We start from the raw sequence: 18308 nt of genomic DNA, 5'->3' as shown, positions 1-18308 counted from the left end.
TAATATCTCCATAAACATCTGTGGCTTACAAATGGAAAACACAATCTGAAGCCCTTCTAGAATAGAGGAGTGGGAATTATTTCAGTAAAATACAAACTACTCAAGCATGTTTGTAAACTATAAGCATTGTGCCAGAAGGGTGGGCCAGCAGAAAATAGGCAGCTTTGTACTAGGGGTAGTAAATCTTTTTTTCAAAGGAGAACAAATAGATTTATAGACATTACCTGGAGGGTGACAGCTCAGCCAGGCCTCCCCTTCATCTTTCCTATGAAGAGAGACAAAAGCCTAATTAGGCTCAAAGTTGAAAAGAATGACACTTGGGAGAAAGGTCATATAACCTTCAGTTTGTTCATTGTACCTAAACATGATCTAGTCTAATCTCCCATCCAGGCATACATTATTTTAAGACAGTCAAATTTTATTGTTAAAGAAATATTTGTGGATTAAGTATTTAATGAATAGATATCACTAGTTAAATCGATTCTCAAATACTTTGATCAACAGGGAGCTTGCTTTGAAAAAAATCAAGATTATTTATATTTAGGCATTTATTGAGATAACTATAAAACAAGAGTTAGACATTCTGCATATAGCATAATTATTCCTTACAAAAACCAAACAAGATACCTTTTATTATCCCCATATTAAATGCAAAAACTTGAGGGTCTGGGATAAGTGACTTGCCCCAAACCCCTAGCTATGAAGTAAGAATTGAAATCTGGAACTGGTTCACAATATGTGTTCTTTCTAAAACCTCATGCTGACTTTTTACATGTTTTAGAATGCATGACTCCAAATCCTCTAAATCCTGATCTCTTAGGTAAGATGGAAAGGACCTAGACCTTTAACTCAGAAAGCTCCAGGTTGACAGCAGCCTTCTATCACATGAGCAGCTACCTTTGATTCTGATCCTGAATTGTTTCATAGGTACCTTGTGGCACTTAATGGTACTGTTATTCATTTATAACATCATATTTTGCACACCAATAAGTAATGTGTATTTTGGTTAGTCCCACCTACCAAAGTATAAATTTCTTAAGTGCAGGAGGCTGTGTTTCATCCATCTTCACCATTGTTTCAATAGTGATAACAGTTACTAATCAATTAGTAACAGCAACTGTCATTTATGGCATTGCTGTATTCATCCTGATACCTAGAGAAATAATTGGCACAGTATATGATCAACAAATATACATTAAATGAATGAATGAATGATTTACTGCGTAGTTCCAATTAAATGTCACCTTCTTGAAGGGCAGGAACTATCACTTAAATTTAGAATACACATCTGAGCTCCACTGAGCTTTAGGACAGGGCCTGGACTTGGCATGGTTTTCTGAACAGAACTGTGCAATACATCTAATAGGGCGCTGGGGGCGCACGAAAATAGAGTCCATAAAACACAAAAGTGGTAGTGAGTACTGGAACTTTTACAAATAACTGATGACCAAGAAATATTTTCAAAATGACTACTTGGCCAAATGTCTTCCTGTCTCCCAGTTTGTCCACTCATTGATACTATTTCTTACGCAGGGATCACACAGTGCGTACGTATTCCCTTGGCCTCAGGACAACTGCAAAGAATGAAAAGCAATAACCATGCGGGTTTGGGACTTTTTTCTGGACCTTGTGGCCTCCAGCTTCCTCAACAATTGAAGGTTAACCTCTGTGGATATCCAGGTCAGGCATGGCTCTCCTTGACGTTAAGACAACATCCGTTACCCGCCTCCTCTGACCCTGATCTGGGCCTGGATTCACCTGAGGGCTTGGGCCCAGTCGCTCTGAATCCTCAAAGGCGCCGCCATCTTGACCCCGCCTCCATTAGCCCGCCTCTTCCGCCCCTTCCCGGAAGTGGAGCCCCCAAACAGGCGGTAGGAACGGAGGGCGGGAAATACACGGAGAAACCACCAATGAAAATGCATTATCTTGCCCTTCCGTCGGCGTGCTACCGTGAGGGGCTGGTTCTTGTGGAGAGACGCTGAGGATCTCTAACTGCCTGAAGAATCTGCGCCGTCGCTCCATTTGGGTCCTCTCCTCCCACCTTTTCCGTGAGCACGACACCCCTAGTCCTTGCGCCGGGAGGCACTGCGGACAGAACGCGGGTGCACTCGGCTGCCGTACACGCTTGCGTCCTCTCCTTAAAGTGGCAGAGGAGCTTAAGGTGACCTAACCTGGATTGTTCTGCTTTCCGATCCTTTCTGTACCTTCCTAGTTCAAGCCAACTTCCACTGTTCAGTTGCCAGCTATCTCAACCTGCCCTGAATTCTGAGCAGGGGTCGCCCTCATTTTACTCCACAGGAGACTGAAATCAGATGATGGAGGAGGGGATCTTAAGATAGCGTTTACAAAGCCTATTGTAGCCCAAAGCGTTTTTCATTCATTATGTTAATACTTAAATTCTGCGAGTTAAGCATTATTAATGAGTAATGAAAATTATTACACGGTAAGGCGTGGTACTGGGATTTGAATTTGGATCTCTTTGTTTAGAATCCAAGGTACTTTCCTTTCCACCGTTCTTGATTTCATTGATTTGCTCTTGGCCTTTGAAGAGCTCACAATGTCATAGGAAGCGGAAACATATACAGTAATAGGAACTCTCATATATTTAAACTTTTGTTCGCGTCAGTCTCCTTACAAACATTATCATCTGTTTTTCAAAAGAGGTTTCTAAGTGACTTGCACAAGAGCATCCAATGAAACAGTGACAACGCAAGGTTTCCAATCCATGTCTATTTCAAAGCCATTTCCTTTCTTCCCTTAAATTATACTACCTTCAAAGCAAGTGAATTTTGTGAAGAGATTAAATTCCTCTTGTGATTTCCCCATTGTTCTTAGGATAAAAGTCCTAACTCCTTAATATGGCCTGCAAAGCCTTTCTATGATGAGATGCTTAGTCATTTTACCAGTTTTCATTTCTGGTCTTGTTCTCATCTCCAGCCAGGTTTTTTCTTTGTGTGTTTTGTGGTGCTAGGGATCAAATCCTGGGGCCTCACACATGTGAGCTGCACCCTCAGGCCCATCACTGAACTTTTGGTTCCTCTTATATGTTAAATTCTGTCTCTATCTTCCACTGGCCAGAAATATTCTTCCCATCTCTAGCCAACTCCCACTTATCCTTTAAGTCTCATTTTTTAAATCACTTCCTCCAGGAAGTCTTCTGTGCCTATTCTTGCCCTGTATCTGGATTAAGTACCCCTCCACTGTGTTCCCAATCCTAGCTAGCTATACACATGTTGAAACTGTCTGCTTACTTATCTACATTGTAAACAGGAACTATATCTTTTTTGGGTACTCTAGCATAGTGACTGATACATGGTAGGTACGCAATAATCATGTTCTGGGGCTAAGAATGTAGCCCAGTTGTAAGAGCATTTGCTTAGCATGTTTGAAGTTCTGGATTCCATCTTCAGCAGCACCAAAAAAAAAAAAAAAAAAAATTATCTGTTGAATGAATGAGACACAAGAGAGGCATTAAGAAATTCTAACGGGGCTGGGGATGTGGCTCAAGCGGTAGCGCGCTCGCCTGGCATGCGTGCGGCCCGGATTCGATCCTCAGCACCACATACAAACAAAGATGTTGTGCCCACCGATAACTAAAAAAAAAAAAAAAAATATTAAAAAATTCTTTCTTTACTCTCTGTCTCTCACTTTCTCTTTAAAAAAAAAAAGAAATTCTAACGCTCTTTTACAGCTAGCTCATCATGACAAAATTTGTGAAAGGGTAATCATTTCTCTTCAAATGTTTCTTAAGTTCTTTGCTTCTTTCTTTCTTTTTTTTTTTTTTTTTTTTTGGTACTGGAAAGTGCACTCAGGGGTACTTAACCACTGAGCCACATCCCCAGGTCTTTTTATTTTTTATTTGGAGACAGGGCTTGTCAAATTGCTTAGGACCTAAGTTGCTGAAGCTGGCTTTGAACTTGCAATATCCTGTCTTAGCCTCCTAGCCACTGGGATTACAGGTTTGCACCATTGCACCCAGCTCTGCTACTTTCTTTTGACTGCTGTGAAGCAGATGATCTTGGGGACATATTCTGGGCAAACATACCTCACATTTGGGCATAGCTGACAAAGCATTTTCACTTACTCTATAGACTGAACTCTTGCCCTGGCGTCTGAATGTTTTATTACATTCAAAGTGAACTCTTTCCATTCCTCCCATGTCAAAACCTACCCGTATTTGGGTATAATCCCAAGTGTTAAACTTATTCTTCCTCAGGCATAGAATAAAGCCAAAGGAGACAACAATAACTAACCGTTAGTTCTTTTCAGGTAGGTCAGAGATGGCTTCTCCAAAAAGATGACATTTCACTTAATTCATATTCCATCAGCAGAATTTATTGAGCTTATTGAATGCTGTTTAAAGCACTCTCAAATATATAATGTTGTTCAATACGAACCATTTTCTAGGCCTGTTTTTTCTGCCAGGCCTACTGCTGGGGACACCAAAGTAAATCAGGCTCAATATCTCTCCTCAAAGAGCTTAGTCTTCGGGCTGGGGTTGTGGCTCAGAGGTAGACGCTCGCCTACCATGGGTGAGGCACTGGGTTCAATCCTTAACACCACATAAAATAAATAAAAAACATTGTGTTGACCTATAACTGAAAAATAAATATTTTAAAAAAGAGCTTAGTCTTCTAGGGGAGATAAATACATAAGCAAGCTCTAATAATGCAGTTTAGTTGGTGCTATTTATGACACAGGGACCTTATTATAATCATAATTATACTCTTACCTTGTCTCTGTTGATGTTCTAGACTTCAAGATGTCAACCTCAGTCCCTCAAGGCCATAACTGGGCCCGACAGGTGAAGAAGGAGGATGAAGAAGTAGATCCTCTGGACCAGCTCATCTCCCGCTCTGGCTGTGCTGCCTCCCACTTTGCAGTGCAGGAGTGCATGGCCCAGCACCAGGACTGGCGGCAGTGCCAGCCACAGGTGCAGGCCTTCAGGGATTGCATGAGTGAACAGCAGGCAAAGCGGCGGGAGGAGCTACAGAGAAGAAAAGAGCAAGTTAGCACCCACCGCTGAGACCCCAAACCACCTGTCCCCAGAGGATGGTCCTGCAGAAACCAGCACATAGATCATGGTGGGAGTATGGGCCAGGAGGTGTCAAACTTGGAGATGGTCTTTTGGACTAGGATTGAGAGCCAGACACCATAAATTTGGATATGACTAGCATACTGAGCTGCCATGTTTAATGGTCAGATCTCACACATTCTCACCCTTCTTGTTCCACCAATATTTGCCATGTATAACAAGAAGTGGGGTAAAGGAAGCTCCCTTACCCCACCTCTTGCGTCAGTGTGCCAAATACTAAGATGATTATAGGGATGTTTTAATTTTAGAAGTAAATTCACAAACTGAAGTTAAATTGGTTACATAATCAGGTCTTCAATTTTTCAGTCATGGGTTCAATTATATCAAGTATTTCTAAGGCACTGTGTTGGAATGTGATCTCTGCCTTCATGTTTCTTAGGGTCTAGTTTGAGAGATGGAAATAAAACAACACTGGACCAACTAATTTAGCTTCCAGCAGTGATGTGAGTGCCTCTGTCTTTTTATCACCTACTCTGAGTGTTTTACTCTGTTTAATAAAGGAAGAAAGCCAACATGGAAACTTACTCAAAAAATATTGAGTACCTGTTACATGCCAGACTCTGTTGATTAACAGATGCAGAATTTTCCCCCAACTCAACCAATACAGAAAGCTGGCCTGACATTTTAAAAGTATGTTTAACATTAAAATACAGATTTTCAATTTTTGAAAAATGGAGATGCTATGAACACAGAGCTTATATTTCTACTTGACAACAAATTGCTGGAGCTGAATAATACTGCCTCTTTTCAGGGGCTTGTGTTCTATTATAGAAGTTGCCATCACTTCTCATTCTTCTTCAGTGAGACCACCCGCTATTCCTGAATAGCCCCTTGAGACATTTGGGAGTGAGAAGAAGGTTAGGGGAGTGGCTCTAGCCACAGAAGCTAGAATGCTTTCATCATTATTAATAACAAATACTTTTTGAGCACCTACATTTAAAAAACCCAAACCTGAAGTATAGTAAGCCCTAAAATTTGAACCTTTGTGTTGGTATTTTTAGGAAAGAAGGAAAGAGAAGAGGACATGAGGAGTTAAAGAAACAGTAGAATCTTATTTAAGGCCAAAGGGGATGATCAGGTGAATATATAAACGTGTTTCTTTGGGTCTGTGTGTACTCAATGCTGTGGATCATCAGAGGGAGAAAGCAGTGTGCTCTAGAGCTGTCACCAAGAATCTCAAAGAAGAGGAGGAAGTTAGTCAAGTTGAGCCTTTAATGATAGCTGGAGCCAGGCAAGGTGGTGCAGTTCTATGGCAAGTTTGAGGCTAGCCTCAGCAAATCAGCTAGGTTCTCAGCAACTTGGTAAAACCCTGTTTCAGAATAAAAAAGGAATGGGGGTATAGTCTGGTAAAGCACCCCTGGGTTCAATCCCCAATACCAAAAACAAAACAAAAAAACATAGCTGGGTGTGGTGGCACACACCTAGTAATCCCAGAAGGCTGAGGCAGAAGAATCAAATGTCTGAGGCCAGGGGAGGGGAGGGGGGATAGTAGAGGATAGGAAAGGCAGCAGAATACAACAGACACTAGTATGGCAATATGTAAATCAATGGATGTGTAACTGATGTGATTCTGCAATCTGTATACGGGGTAAAAATGGGAGTTCATAACCCACTTGAATCAAAGTGTGAAATATGATATATCAAGAACTATGTAATGTTTTGAACAACCAACAATAAAAATTAAAAAAAAAAAATGTCTGAGGCCAGCGTGGACAACTTAGTGAGACTTTGCCTCTAAATTAAAAAAAAATTGGGGATGTAGCCATGTAGTAAGAGCACTCCAAGTTCAATCCCCAGTAACAAAAAATAAATAAATAAAAATTGTTACCATTTATTGAGTGATTATAACTAATATTTATTGAACATTTAATTTAGGCAATCCAGTTCCAGAGTCTGTGCTGTCAATCCCTTTACACAATTTACTAGTTGTGTGACTGGACACTTTTTTTTTTTTTTTTTAGTATTGGGGATAAAACTCTTCAGTGGGCATATACCACATAGCTACATCATCAGCCTTTTTATTTTTTATTTTGAGAAAGGGTCTGAGTTGCTGAGGCTGGCCTTGAATTTGCAATCCTCCTGCCACAGTCTCCTGAGTTACTGAGATTATAGGCAAATACACCACCCCTAACTGGAAAAGTTACTTAACATCTCAAAATCTTTTTTCTTGTGTGTGTATGTGTGTATTGTATGCTTTCCTCACAAGCCTCAAAACATTAGTTTGGACCTTCCTCATAGAATTGTTGAAAGAATTAATATTGGTGGTGAGCTTAGAAACAGTGTCTGGCACCCCATTCTTGTGTGCTAGTGACTGTCCTGAGGTAGGCTGTCTAATTTAATCCTTAGAACATAGCATTCATTCCTTTTTACAGAGGAGAAAATAAAGGTAAGACCTAAGAATTGGGTTCCAGGCGTATGTTGCTCTAAAGTCCATACTGGTCTCTGTGCTCTGTGCAATGTGGTCTGAGTTTCTCCCTATATAATCTACACTTACCTCTGGCAGCTTTGGGTAACTCCTGGGAAGAGGTGCAGTGCCAGCAATGAGTGGAGAGACCTCTTGGCTGGTTGTCTCTTGACTAGACCTAGGGCAGACTGATGGCTAAGCTCTTCCCTGCAAGGTCTTTGGCCAAGGACTTGGCTTCATACTCAGTACATAGGTGCACTGCAATGTGCTTTACTAGATGAGTAAGAAGATACTTCTGTCTCTCCCTCAGGTGAAGTTGACAGACTAAATCCTTGGGCTGCTGACTTCAGAAATCCAAAAAGAACTGGAGCGAGTCCAGATTGAAATCTTACACTTTCTCCCTGTAGAAAATGCATGGCCTCCTTTCTCTGCAAGACTTAAAGGAGTGGAGGAAGTGGAAAGGATTCTTCCCTTCCTTACAGCTATTTTTTAAAGAATATTCATTCTTCAGAGCCTGGGCATTTTGCCTGAATGGTGAGCTGATTCCCTAAAGTGAGTGGAAATGTCTGAGAATAAATGATTCCAGGGGGAGTGTAAAGCTAAATGAATCATTCCAGATTCTGCAGGTCAATCAGACAATTGGAGATGAAAACATCAAGAAGAAATCAAAGTACAGATGAAACAAGCCCAAAACACATTGGTCACTTTGTGCCTGTGGTATCTTTCCGGCTGGTCTAGTTCTAGACATGCCCATTGTCTACTCAGACAGTTTTCCTTCCTTAATTACACTCTGTGTCCTAGAAACAGAGGAGATAGAGGTCTCAGCATTGCTACAGTGTCCAAATACTCAAAATACCAAGATTTTTATTTCTTTCTCAGTGACTAAAACATACCCTTTTAGAATCCACAGCTGGACATTTCTCAAGCTTCTAAGGCAGAAGAACAGACATCCTCATCCAAAGGGAAAGGACTAAAACATGTAGCTGAGGAATCTGCTGGCCTTAACTAAGAAAACCACCCATTTGACCCAGGCATTCTATCCTTGAAAGTTATTGATCTACATAAAAATCCACTTCTAAAAATCCATTATATGCAATAAACCAGGAATTGAGTAACCTGGAACAATCCTTGATTCTGCCACTGGCTGAATGGTTGACTTTAGACAAGTCTGTTTCCCTCCCTGGGCCAGTTAACTCATGAGTAAAATGAAGACAAAAATGGATTATCCCAAAAGTTCCATATTGATAGAGCCAATCCTCGAACCTAGTTATTCTGACTTCTAATCCACTGACCCCCCGCCCCGCCTATCCCTTGTATTTTCATGGTTCTACTAGGACTTTTTATTTTATTATTATTTATTATTATTATTATTATTATTATTATTATTATTGCTTGTTTACTCACAGGTACCTACACAAAGCAAGAAGCACTGTTGTAGATCTAATTTATTTTCAGTGCTGGGTTTCAAACCCAGGGCTTCATATATAGCAGGCAGACACTATCACTAAACCACATCCCCAGCCCCCTACTAGGAATTTTTTAATTGGGGCATTCAAAACTAAAAGTATGCTGAAGGAATAAACTACTGACACATGCAACAAAGTGTATAAATAAAGATAAGACACAAGTGAGTATATATTGTACAAGATTAATTGTTTTAATAGACATGGTAATATAAATGAGATTAATGGTTGCTTCTAGGGGAGAATGACTGAAAGAATATGAGGGAACTTTCTGGGGTAATTGACAGAATGGTGGATTTCATGGGTAAATGCATTTTCAAAACAGATCAGTTTCAAAACTGATCAAATACACAATTAAGGTCTGTGTTTCACTATGTGTAAAGTAGATCTCAAAGAATCTCTTAGAATATATATACTGAAGTTGTTTAGAAGGGAAGAAATATCACATTTACCAAGCACTTGGCCAGCCTGTTAAAGATCTCTATCACAAACTCTAAAAAGGGATTACCCAGTTTATAGGTCAAAAAACTGAGGTTCAGTGATGTTAATTCACCATAAAAAAAAAAATTCACAGAAGACCTTAAAACTAATAAGTGTAGAAGCCCAGGCACAACCCAAGTTTGTCTGCCTCTTATAATAGATTGTCTCAAGGAGGGAGGGAAAGGTATTTTCAGCTTGGAACCTGGAGACTTGTGTTCCTTTTGATTTCACAGCCCTGTGATCCTAAGAAAGTTCTAATCCCCCTGGGCCTCACTCTAGAGAGTCAAATGAAGCTTGTAATTGTTTTATAACCCTGAGGTTATAGCAATCAGACTATCTCCTGTCCTTTACCAGGATGGAGCATTAAGAGCAATTTCCATTTCTTAGAGTAGAGTCATTATGAGCAACAAAAGCCCTTTGACTCCAGTGAGAAGATAAATCATCAGCTAGGTTAGTGACACAAGAGCTGGAGTGACAGAATCCAGCTGCCTCTTATTTAAGATAAACCTAACTTATTCTGCAACAAATGTGATGGGAAGGAATGGAGTGGGACATTAGATCTGAATCCTGCTGCTACTCTGCCATGGAGATGGCCTATGACCTGGGACAAAGCACTGCTTTTTCTGGGCCTCTAACCTGCATTTGCTCCAGTATCTTGTCCATTTTATGAAACTCTGAGTCCTGTTTCTACATATTATAACAAGGAAAATTGGGCAGCTGGAATCTAATGTGTTTCTCAGATTCCTAAACGGAACCCATGTGGCATTGCCTATGTGCTATGGGGAAATATGTATGTATATATACATTTTCTCTTCATTATCACTATATATATCCCCCAGCTTCACACTCATCCATTAGTTGCTGCCCTTTTATCTTCTGTAATTGAGATTTAGCAATAGGGAATAATTTTATAAATTTATTTTTTGCTTATTTACTCAGACACCTACACAAAGCAGGAAGCTTTTTTAATGTGTTTATGGTGATAGGGTTCGAACCCAGGGCTTTATGCATATCAGGGAGACACTCTACCACTGAACCACACCCTTATCCCAGAAATAGGGAATTCTAAAATCAAAGTATCAGTCTTCACTGGAAAATTCTGTCCACACTCCAATTGGGGTTCAATTGGAAGTCCTGGGACTTCCATTTGAATTCAGAGAAGCATTTTAATATAAAGGCATCTGCTCTTTTGACAGCCTTCCCTTAATGTTCACCTTGGGAAGAAATCTGAGTTTCCTCTTGTTGCCTGTGGAGACCAAGCAAAAAAACCAAAATAATTTCAGGACTGAAGCTATGAGTTTCAGAAATGTACATGCAATGTTGAGAATGTGTTAAGCTTCTACAGACATTTGGTTAGGGATACCCCAGAGAAGGCTAGAAATAGAGGGTAAAGAGGTTTTGGCTTCTTACTAGCTGTTTTACCCTTGGAAGTCATTTCACCTCTTCAAACTTTAACTTCTCAACTGTAAAACTGGGGTAATACCAACAACCTCAAAGATACTTTGTACAAAGTATGCAGCAAAAAAGGAGAATGAATGAGACAGAGACACAAGGATCCATGTTTGTTATGGTTTAGGTATGAAGTTTCCCTCAAAAGCTCATGTAAGACAATGTAAGGAGGTCTAAGATGAAATGACTGGGTAATAAGAGTCTCAGCTCAATCAGTGCGCTAATCCCTGATAGGTATTAACTGAGAGGTGACTGTAGGCAGATAGGGTGTGGCTGGAGGAGGTGGCTCGTTGGGGGCATGCCTTTGAGATATATATTTTATCCCTGGTGAGTAGAGTCTTCTCTGTCTCTGTATACTACAGTCATGTCTCTAGCTGTTTTCCTCTGCTACACTGTTCTGCCATGATACTCTGCCTCACCTTGAGCTCCAAGGAATGGAGCCAGCTTTCTATGGACTGAGACCTCTGAAACCATAACTTTTCCTTCTCTAATATGTTTGTCAGGTCTTTTTGGTCACAGCAGCCAAAAGGCTGACTAAAGCACACTCACATATACTTATACCCAGGCATATACATACACGCCCTGAAAGACTGGTAAGAAGATTAAATGTGTATTTAGCACAAGGTCCAGCTCAATAAATGATAGCTATTCTGCATCGAAGTATAAATGCACAAAGGCTCAGAAGAGACAGAACATTAAAGATCACCTAGACTACTAGTTCTCGAAGAGGTTTCCTGGACCAGCAGCAACATCATCACCTGGGGACTCATATGAGATGCAGATTCTAGACTCTCACTCCATATCTATGAAATCAAGCAATCTGTGCTTTAGAAACCCCCTCCCAGAGGTCCTGATGTATGCTAAAGTTTGAGAATCAATCATTTAGACAAGGGTTTGACAAACTGTTTCTACAAAGGACCAGAAAGTGTTTTAGCTTTATGGACTCCATTCCAATTACTCTGTCATTGTAGCAGCCATAGATAATATTAAGTGAATGAGCATGGCCCTCCTCCAATAGACCTTTATTTACAAAAAAATAGAATGGGAATTTGAAACTAGGTAAGAGGTTGTGTTTGTACAACATGGTGAATGTACTAAATGCCTCTGTAAAATGGCTAATTCTGTGGTATGTGAAGTTTACCTCAATAAATTATTTTATAAAACACAAGGAGTGCCAGGCACGGTGGTGCATGCCTATAATCCCAGTGTCTCCAAAGGCTGAGTCAGGAGTATCGTGAATTGGAAGCCAGCCTCAGCAATGGCGAGGTACTTAGCAACTCAGTGAGACCCTGTCTCTAAATGAAATACAAAATAAGGCTGGGGATATGGCTCAGTGAGTGAGTGTCCCCAAGTTCAATCCCTGGTACCAAAAAAAAAAAAAGGAGTGAGTAGGATTTGGTTCATGGACAGTAGATTGCTGACCCTTGATCGAGATCAACTTTCAATGCTTTGCATAATCTCATTCCAGGCACACTTATCAGTTATGTAACCTTTACCTGAATACTTATGTCAAGTCACTCACTAACCCACAAAGCAATTTATTTTGTGTATGAACAGACCTCAGTTCCATATGGAGAATTTTTCTATATACAAAGCCAAAATCTCCCTTCCCATGACTTATACCCATAGAGCATGCCCTAAAAAATGTAATGATTTAGATATGGCTTAAATGTGTCTCCCAAGGGTTCATGCGCTGGAATCGTGGTCTTCAGTGTGTGATTTTGAGAGGTGATGGGCCCTTGAAGAGGTGATGCCTAGTAGAAGGTGTTTAGGTCACTGAGGGCTTTGCCCTGGGAAGGGATTAATGTAGTTCTCTTAGGACCCTTTGAAAGTGGGTTGTTATAAAAAGCACAAGACTAGCCCCTCTCCGGTTGCCTGTCTTGCCATGTGGTTTCTCCCTTTCTTATGTGCTCTTGAATGATGCCTTTTGCCATGTTGTGACAAAGCAAAGGGGGCTCTCACCAGAGCTGAGCTTATGCTGGTGCCATGCTCTTGAACCTTCAGAACTTGAGCTAAACAAACCTATTTTTTAAAAAATCCCTGCCTCAGGTATTTCATTATAGCAATAGAAAACAGACTAATACAGAGAATATCCTCATGCTATCATCCCTACTTCACTATGGACTGCATGATAGATTGCTTTAAAGGATTCGTTCACTCTAACTAAGAACATATAGAAGGGATACATGCATCTATGCTAAAGCATCATCAGGCAAAGAGAAAATAGAATCTCTTAGTTAAAAATATGCCACAGGATAGTAGGTTGACATTTCTCCTCTCACCCCCACCCCTCACATACACACACCAGCAACAGCAGTATCATGTTTTTATTAGAGGATTCCCTGTGTTATCACAAAGATATGTGGTAACAGCTGGCAAGTGCAGCCATGCTACAGAGGAGAGGAAGAACTCTTCCATGTGAGAACGGGTACTTATGAAATCTAAGGGTCTGGGTCTCCTGCTTAACCCTGACCATCTGGAAACTCTTCTCTTTGGCACTCAATATCACCAGTGCTGGGGCATGAAACAGTTGCAATAACTAGTTCAACTTGGCCAACAGTTCTTCCAGTTCTGGCCGAGCTTTGAACCTTCCCTTGAAGTCTTCTTCAGTGTGCTATGGAGTAGAAAAGAAAATGGGTAGTAAGTACTATGGAGTTTTTAGTTATTTTTACATGTGCAACATCCAAAAAGAGTCATCAGCTTTTTGTAATGTTTTGAACAACCAATAAAAAAAAAAAAAAAAAAGAAATGCACCACCAAAAAAAAAAAAAAAAAAAAGAGTCATCAGCTAACTCTGCACAGGATGATTCAGATTTAGCCAACTATTATTGACTATCTACTATGTCCCAGACTTGTATTAGGTACCAGGGATTCAAATTTGAATCAAACTTACTCTTTGCCTTCAATGTACTTAGAGTCTGTTGCAAGAAGACATAATAAAAGGAACTAATGTTATAGATACTACAAACATAACAACAGAAGTGTGTGTGTATATGTGTGTGTGTATGTATATCTGTGTGTGTGTATGTGTGTTTGTGTTGCTGGGAATTGAACTCAGGGCCTCATACATTCTAGGCAAGCACTCAACTACTAAGCTACATCCCCAGCCTAGAAGCACTTTTTTTTAATGTAAAAATTATCCTTTAATAATAGGAAATATCAGCTGGGCACAGGGGGTGGGATACACCTATAATCCCAGCTACTTGGGAGGCCAAGGCAGGAAGATCACAAGTTCAAGGGCAGTCTCAGCAACCTTAGCAAGACCCTATCTCAAACTTTAAAAATAAATAAATAAAAAGCACTGGAGATGCAGCTCAGTGGTAAAGCTCCAATGAATTCAATCCCTAGAACTGCAAAAATAAATAAATAAATAGACAGATAAATAAAAATTACAATAACACTCACAGGATTGGAATGTTTTAAGTTAGCATGACCAGCACATTCTCTCTGTGTACTATGTGCAACCTAAATAACAACCAGAAGCTTAACAAGTATAAGACAAGGAGAGCTGGATGAAGCAATGCCACCAGTTTAACATGACCTGATGTGTCTGTATCATTAGAAGAAACATAATGGTCACTGGACTTGAATATCTAGTTTTCAGGTTAAGGTTCCTGATGTTTTACTGCAAGTTTTCCATGCCCGGTCAAACCTCCTTCTGACTGGCATTCTTTACAAAATATATTCAATCAAGCTACAGTCAAGCCTTGAAGGTCAAGGATACTTCTCTCTAAAGTACATTTTCCTATTTGTGTTCTGATTTATTATACTATACATAATCTCATTTTTTGGTGGTGGTGGTACTGAGAATTCAACCGAGGGCCTCAGGCTTAGAAGGTAAATGCTTACCACTGAGCTACAATCCTCAGACCTTATTATTATTTTTATTTTTGAGGCAGGGTCTTGCTAAGTTGCTGAGGCTGGCCTCAAACTTGTGATCCTCTTGCCTTAGCCTCCCAAGTAGTTGGGACTATAGTCATATGCCACTGTGCCCTGCTGTACATAATCTTAAACTATGTTCTTTCCACTATACAACTGCCTGAAAGGAGTTAATTTTGAAGTGTAATGGGTTCCCCAGTAACATCAGGATGATGTGATGGAGATCAGTTCCTATGGTCCATAAAGATCATCCCTGATGCCTCAGAAGAGCCAGAGTGATGACCACAGTTCCACCAGACTGCACTCTTTTCCTGGTTATTATCTAGGCTACATTACCCACATTATCCACATCTGTTGCTTCTAAAGCCACAAAGTTCCCCCACACCCCCAACCACCTCCATTTTTCCCACTGCTGGGGATCAAACCAGGACTTTTACATACCAGGCAAACACTCTGCAATTGAACTATATTCCCAGGCCCAGATGTTCTTATCTTTATTTTGGGCAAAAGTAGACCACCAGGGGGCCTCTTTCCAAATTAGCACCTACCTCCCTTACTGACAATCTGACTCCTTCAGGAAGATTGCTTTGGAGTATTTCCAAGAAAATCTCTGCAAATGTAGCACTCAAACCGCTGATCTGCAAAATGAAAGAAGATACTTTAAGGAAGGGTGCTAAAAGCCAGGTGATTGGGCAGATATGGCCCAGGCTCAAATGCCAGCTCCAGTAGGGTAAAGATGAACACCCAGAGCTAGTTCTGAGCATGGCCCCTGTAAGATTTTTCTTCCCATTTGCCAAGGTGTTTGCTTGTTTGATTGCTGAGAAGGCCAATGACAATATCTGTTCCAATATGGACGTCACAGCTGGACCAAGAAGTTATCAAGTCAACGCTAACTTTCTGATGCAAACCCAGGTTTACCCACACAGACTACTGACTGGTATCAGTACTTGTGCCAAGAATCTAGAGGCAAATCAGATGTGCAGTAGGAAGGACTGAAGGGTGCTGTGAGAACCCACAAGAGAAATACCTACCAACACAGGGAAGGTTAAAGGAAGCTTCAGGGAAGGTGACATCTGGGTGAAGTCTTGGAAAAAAACAGGATTAAAACTGGGAGAATTCAATAGTAGTATGGAGAGTTGTTGAGACAAGGAAAACAACATTCTGCAAATGTGGAGACATACAGAGTCCGGGAATGAAAACTAGTTCCTTGGAGCTGAGATTGTGGCTCAGTGGTAGAGCGTTCACCTAGCATGTGCGAGGCCCTGGATTCAATTCTCAGCACCACATAAAATAAATAAATAAAATAAAGATATTGTGTCCAACTACAACTAAAAAATATAAAAAACAAAAAAGAAAAAGAAATAAAACCAGTTCCTTAAAGGCTAAAGCAATGAGATATGAAGAGGAAAAGCAGAAGAATCATAAAGGCACCTGAATGCTACAAAGTTCATACTTTATTCTATGAGTCTCAGTGGCAAGTAAGAGCTATCATAAGTATGCTGCAAATAATTTATTCCTGCTAATCTGCAAAAGAATTCTAAATGCTTTAGTTGTTTTTTACATTAGCATATTTAGAATTAAGGTGTTGCCCCCTTAGCATTCCTTTTATTACTTTGCTGATACTGGTATGTTTCTTCAGTAGCTTAAAAAAAAAAAAAAAAAAGGAGATGCCATAGAATGGAATATTATTTAGCAATAAAAATGAATAAAGTATTGACAAATTACAATATGTATAAACCTTTGAAACACTATGCCCAATGAAAGAAGTCAGACACAAAAGGCTGCATATTGTACAATTCCATTTAAATGAAATGCCCAGAAGAGGTAAATCTATAAAGACAGAAAGTAGATTCGTGGTTGCAAGGGGCTGGAGGGACCAGGAAAGAGGAGTGACTGCTAATGGATACAGAATTTCTTTTTGGGGTGATTAAAATGTTCTAAAATTGATTTAGTGATGGATGTGTAATTCTTTGAATACACTAAGAGCAATTTAATTGTATACTTTAAATGGGTAAATTATATGATATGTCAATTTTATCTCAATAAAGTTGCTATAAAAAGGGAGAGTGATGTTAGAGCTGGTAAGCTGTGAATTTTTAATAATTCTGGGTACCCTCATGGTGGTATGGCTGTCACCCATCTGTCTCTGCAGGAAAAAACAAACAAACAAACAAACAAACAGGATAATTGCTAGAGTTAAAAGGAAGCCACCAAGAGGTTTTAAACAGGAAAATGACATGATCACATTAGTATGAGGGTAAAGTAAATGGTTGGATCTGAAAGTTTTAGGAGGTAAAAGCTAAGAAATTTGTTGAATGAATGGATATCAGAGGACATTGAAGGGTCAAGCATCAGGCTCAAAGGTGGGGAATATTGTAGAAAAAGAAAATCTGTCTTTCTACAATTACTTTTGCATACACTGGGACAGAGAGAGCACTGTGGAACACCTAAGTGGAGAAGTCTGGTAGACAATTGGGTATCAGGTATGAAGCTCAGCCAACAGACCGGATGCAGATATATACATATATATCTGAAGGTTATCAGTGCATTAAGATGATTGCTGAGGCCAGGGCAATGAGACTACATAAAAGGAAAGATGGAGGGATCAAGAACTGAACTCTGGCGTACATCATTATTCAAGGGCAGGTAAGAGTAAGAAAAGGATACAACAGAAAGAGAAAAAATGAAAAGAGAATAGAACCAGAGAGGTAAATACATTCAGGTCCTCCCAGATTGCCTACCTGAACCACTCGCTCATGTACAGTAAGGACTGAGTCCAGGAACATTTTGCTGCTTTGGTCTTGCACCTGCAATATCTCCATGGTTTTAGTGGGCATCGCATAACTGTGGGAAGAAGAGTCACTGTTGGGAGCATTCATTTATACCAGCAGCACTAATTCAATCAGGGTTGTCTATGCATACAGCCACCTCTGCATGGAGTAGTTCATAGAATCTAGGGGATGCTTATCTGCACCCAGAAGCAAAGTAACCAGATATCCTTATCCTTATCCTCTTCCAGAAGTCCCTAAAGTTTCTGAGGAACTACACTAATACCTTTCTGCATCCCCAAGTATATTTTAATATAACATTATAATGCTATGGATGAATCCTGGTGATAAATAAGCATTCACTGCCACACACGTATAGCTAATTCTAAAAGAATGAAATCTATCACTAGATATGCTTTGGAGACTAACCTTGGGTATTTCACTTATCCTGGAGAAAGAAATAAGGCATGAAACCCAATTGTTCTAGAACAGGATTTTTCAACCTGAGCAATACTGATATTCTGGACAGGATAATTCTGTGTTATGTACCCCCACTCTTCTGACTGGATGTCATTAGTGAACCCCAAATAATGACAAAATTATCTCCAGACATTATCTAAATGACCCAGGTACAGAACCACTGTTTTACATTTGATATAATCAGCTTCAGCAGACCTACATGCTGCAGAGAAAAGAACACTGGACTTGCAGTCAAGTGTTGGCCTTGCCATTTATAAGCAATACTTACTTAGGTAAGTCATTCTCCCCTT

The 18308-nt window shown here is 40.0% G+C and overlaps 3 protein-coding genes across 8 annotated transcripts in view; 1 reads left to right on the top strand and 2 right to left on the bottom strand.

Annotated features, from left to right (window-relative positions):
- Positions 1 to 1847, bottom strand: part of Paaf1 (proteasomal ATPase associated factor 1) — a 28867-nt gene extending 27020 nt beyond the window's left edge. Inside the window, exons 1-3 of one of the 5 annotated variants that reach the window (XM_046441940.2) lie at positions 1759 to 1844; positions 1021 to 1153; positions 225 to 265 (exon numbers count right to left, since the gene is read on the bottom strand). In XM_046441940.2, the coding sequence (XP_046297896.1) occupies positions 225 to 265; positions 1021 to 1073 (94 nt within the window). In that variant the 5' untranslated portion in view covers positions 1074 to 1153; positions 1759 to 1844. Of the gene's footprint in view, positions 1 to 224; positions 266 to 1020; positions 1154 to 1626 lie in introns of all 5 variants that reach the window. The other 4 variants (XM_046441941.2, XM_046441939.1, XM_058578536.1 and 1 more) reach the window with 4 other exon arrangements.
- Positions 1848 to 1906: 59 nt separating this feature from the next.
- On the top strand, positions 1907 to 5519 carry LOC124091026 (cytochrome c oxidase assembly factor 4 homolog, mitochondrial). Its single transcript, XM_046441943.2, has 2 exons — positions 1907 to 2161; positions 4755 to 5519. The coding sequence occupies exon 2, from the start codon at positions 4763 to 4765 to the stop codon at positions 5024 to 5026; it is 264 nt and encodes an 87-aa protein (XP_046297899.1). The 5' UTR covers positions 1907 to 2161; positions 4755 to 4762; the 3' UTR covers positions 5027 to 5519.
- Positions 5520 to 13203: 7684 nt separating this feature from the next.
- Mrpl48 (mitochondrial ribosomal protein L48) overlaps positions 13204 to 18308 on the bottom strand; it is a 53799-nt gene continuing 48694 nt past the window's right edge. For both annotated transcript variants that reach the window (XM_046441938.2, XM_058578539.1), the window contains 3 exons: positions 17512 to 17614; positions 15319 to 15408; positions 13204 to 13505 (listed from right to left, as the gene is read on the bottom strand). In XM_046441938.2, coding sequence (XP_046297894.1) covers positions 13431 to 13505; positions 15319 to 15408; positions 17512 to 17614 — 268 coding nt within the window. In that variant the 3' untranslated portion in view covers positions 13204 to 13430. The remainder of the gene's footprint in view (positions 13506 to 15318; positions 15409 to 17511; positions 17615 to 18308) is intronic.

The sequence above is a fragment of the Marmota monax genome, unplaced genomic scaffold, assembly GCF_021218885.2.
Source record: "Marmota monax isolate L192 unplaced genomic scaffold, Marmota_monax_Labrador192_F-V1.1 WCK01_AAM20220418_F8-fsc00068, whole genome shotgun sequence".
Taxonomy (NCBI): Eukaryota; Metazoa; Chordata; class Mammalia; order Rodentia; family Sciuridae; genus Marmota; species Marmota monax.
The sequence above is the reverse complement of the archived record's forward strand: the minus strand, read 5'-3'. Positions and strand labels throughout refer to the sequence as shown.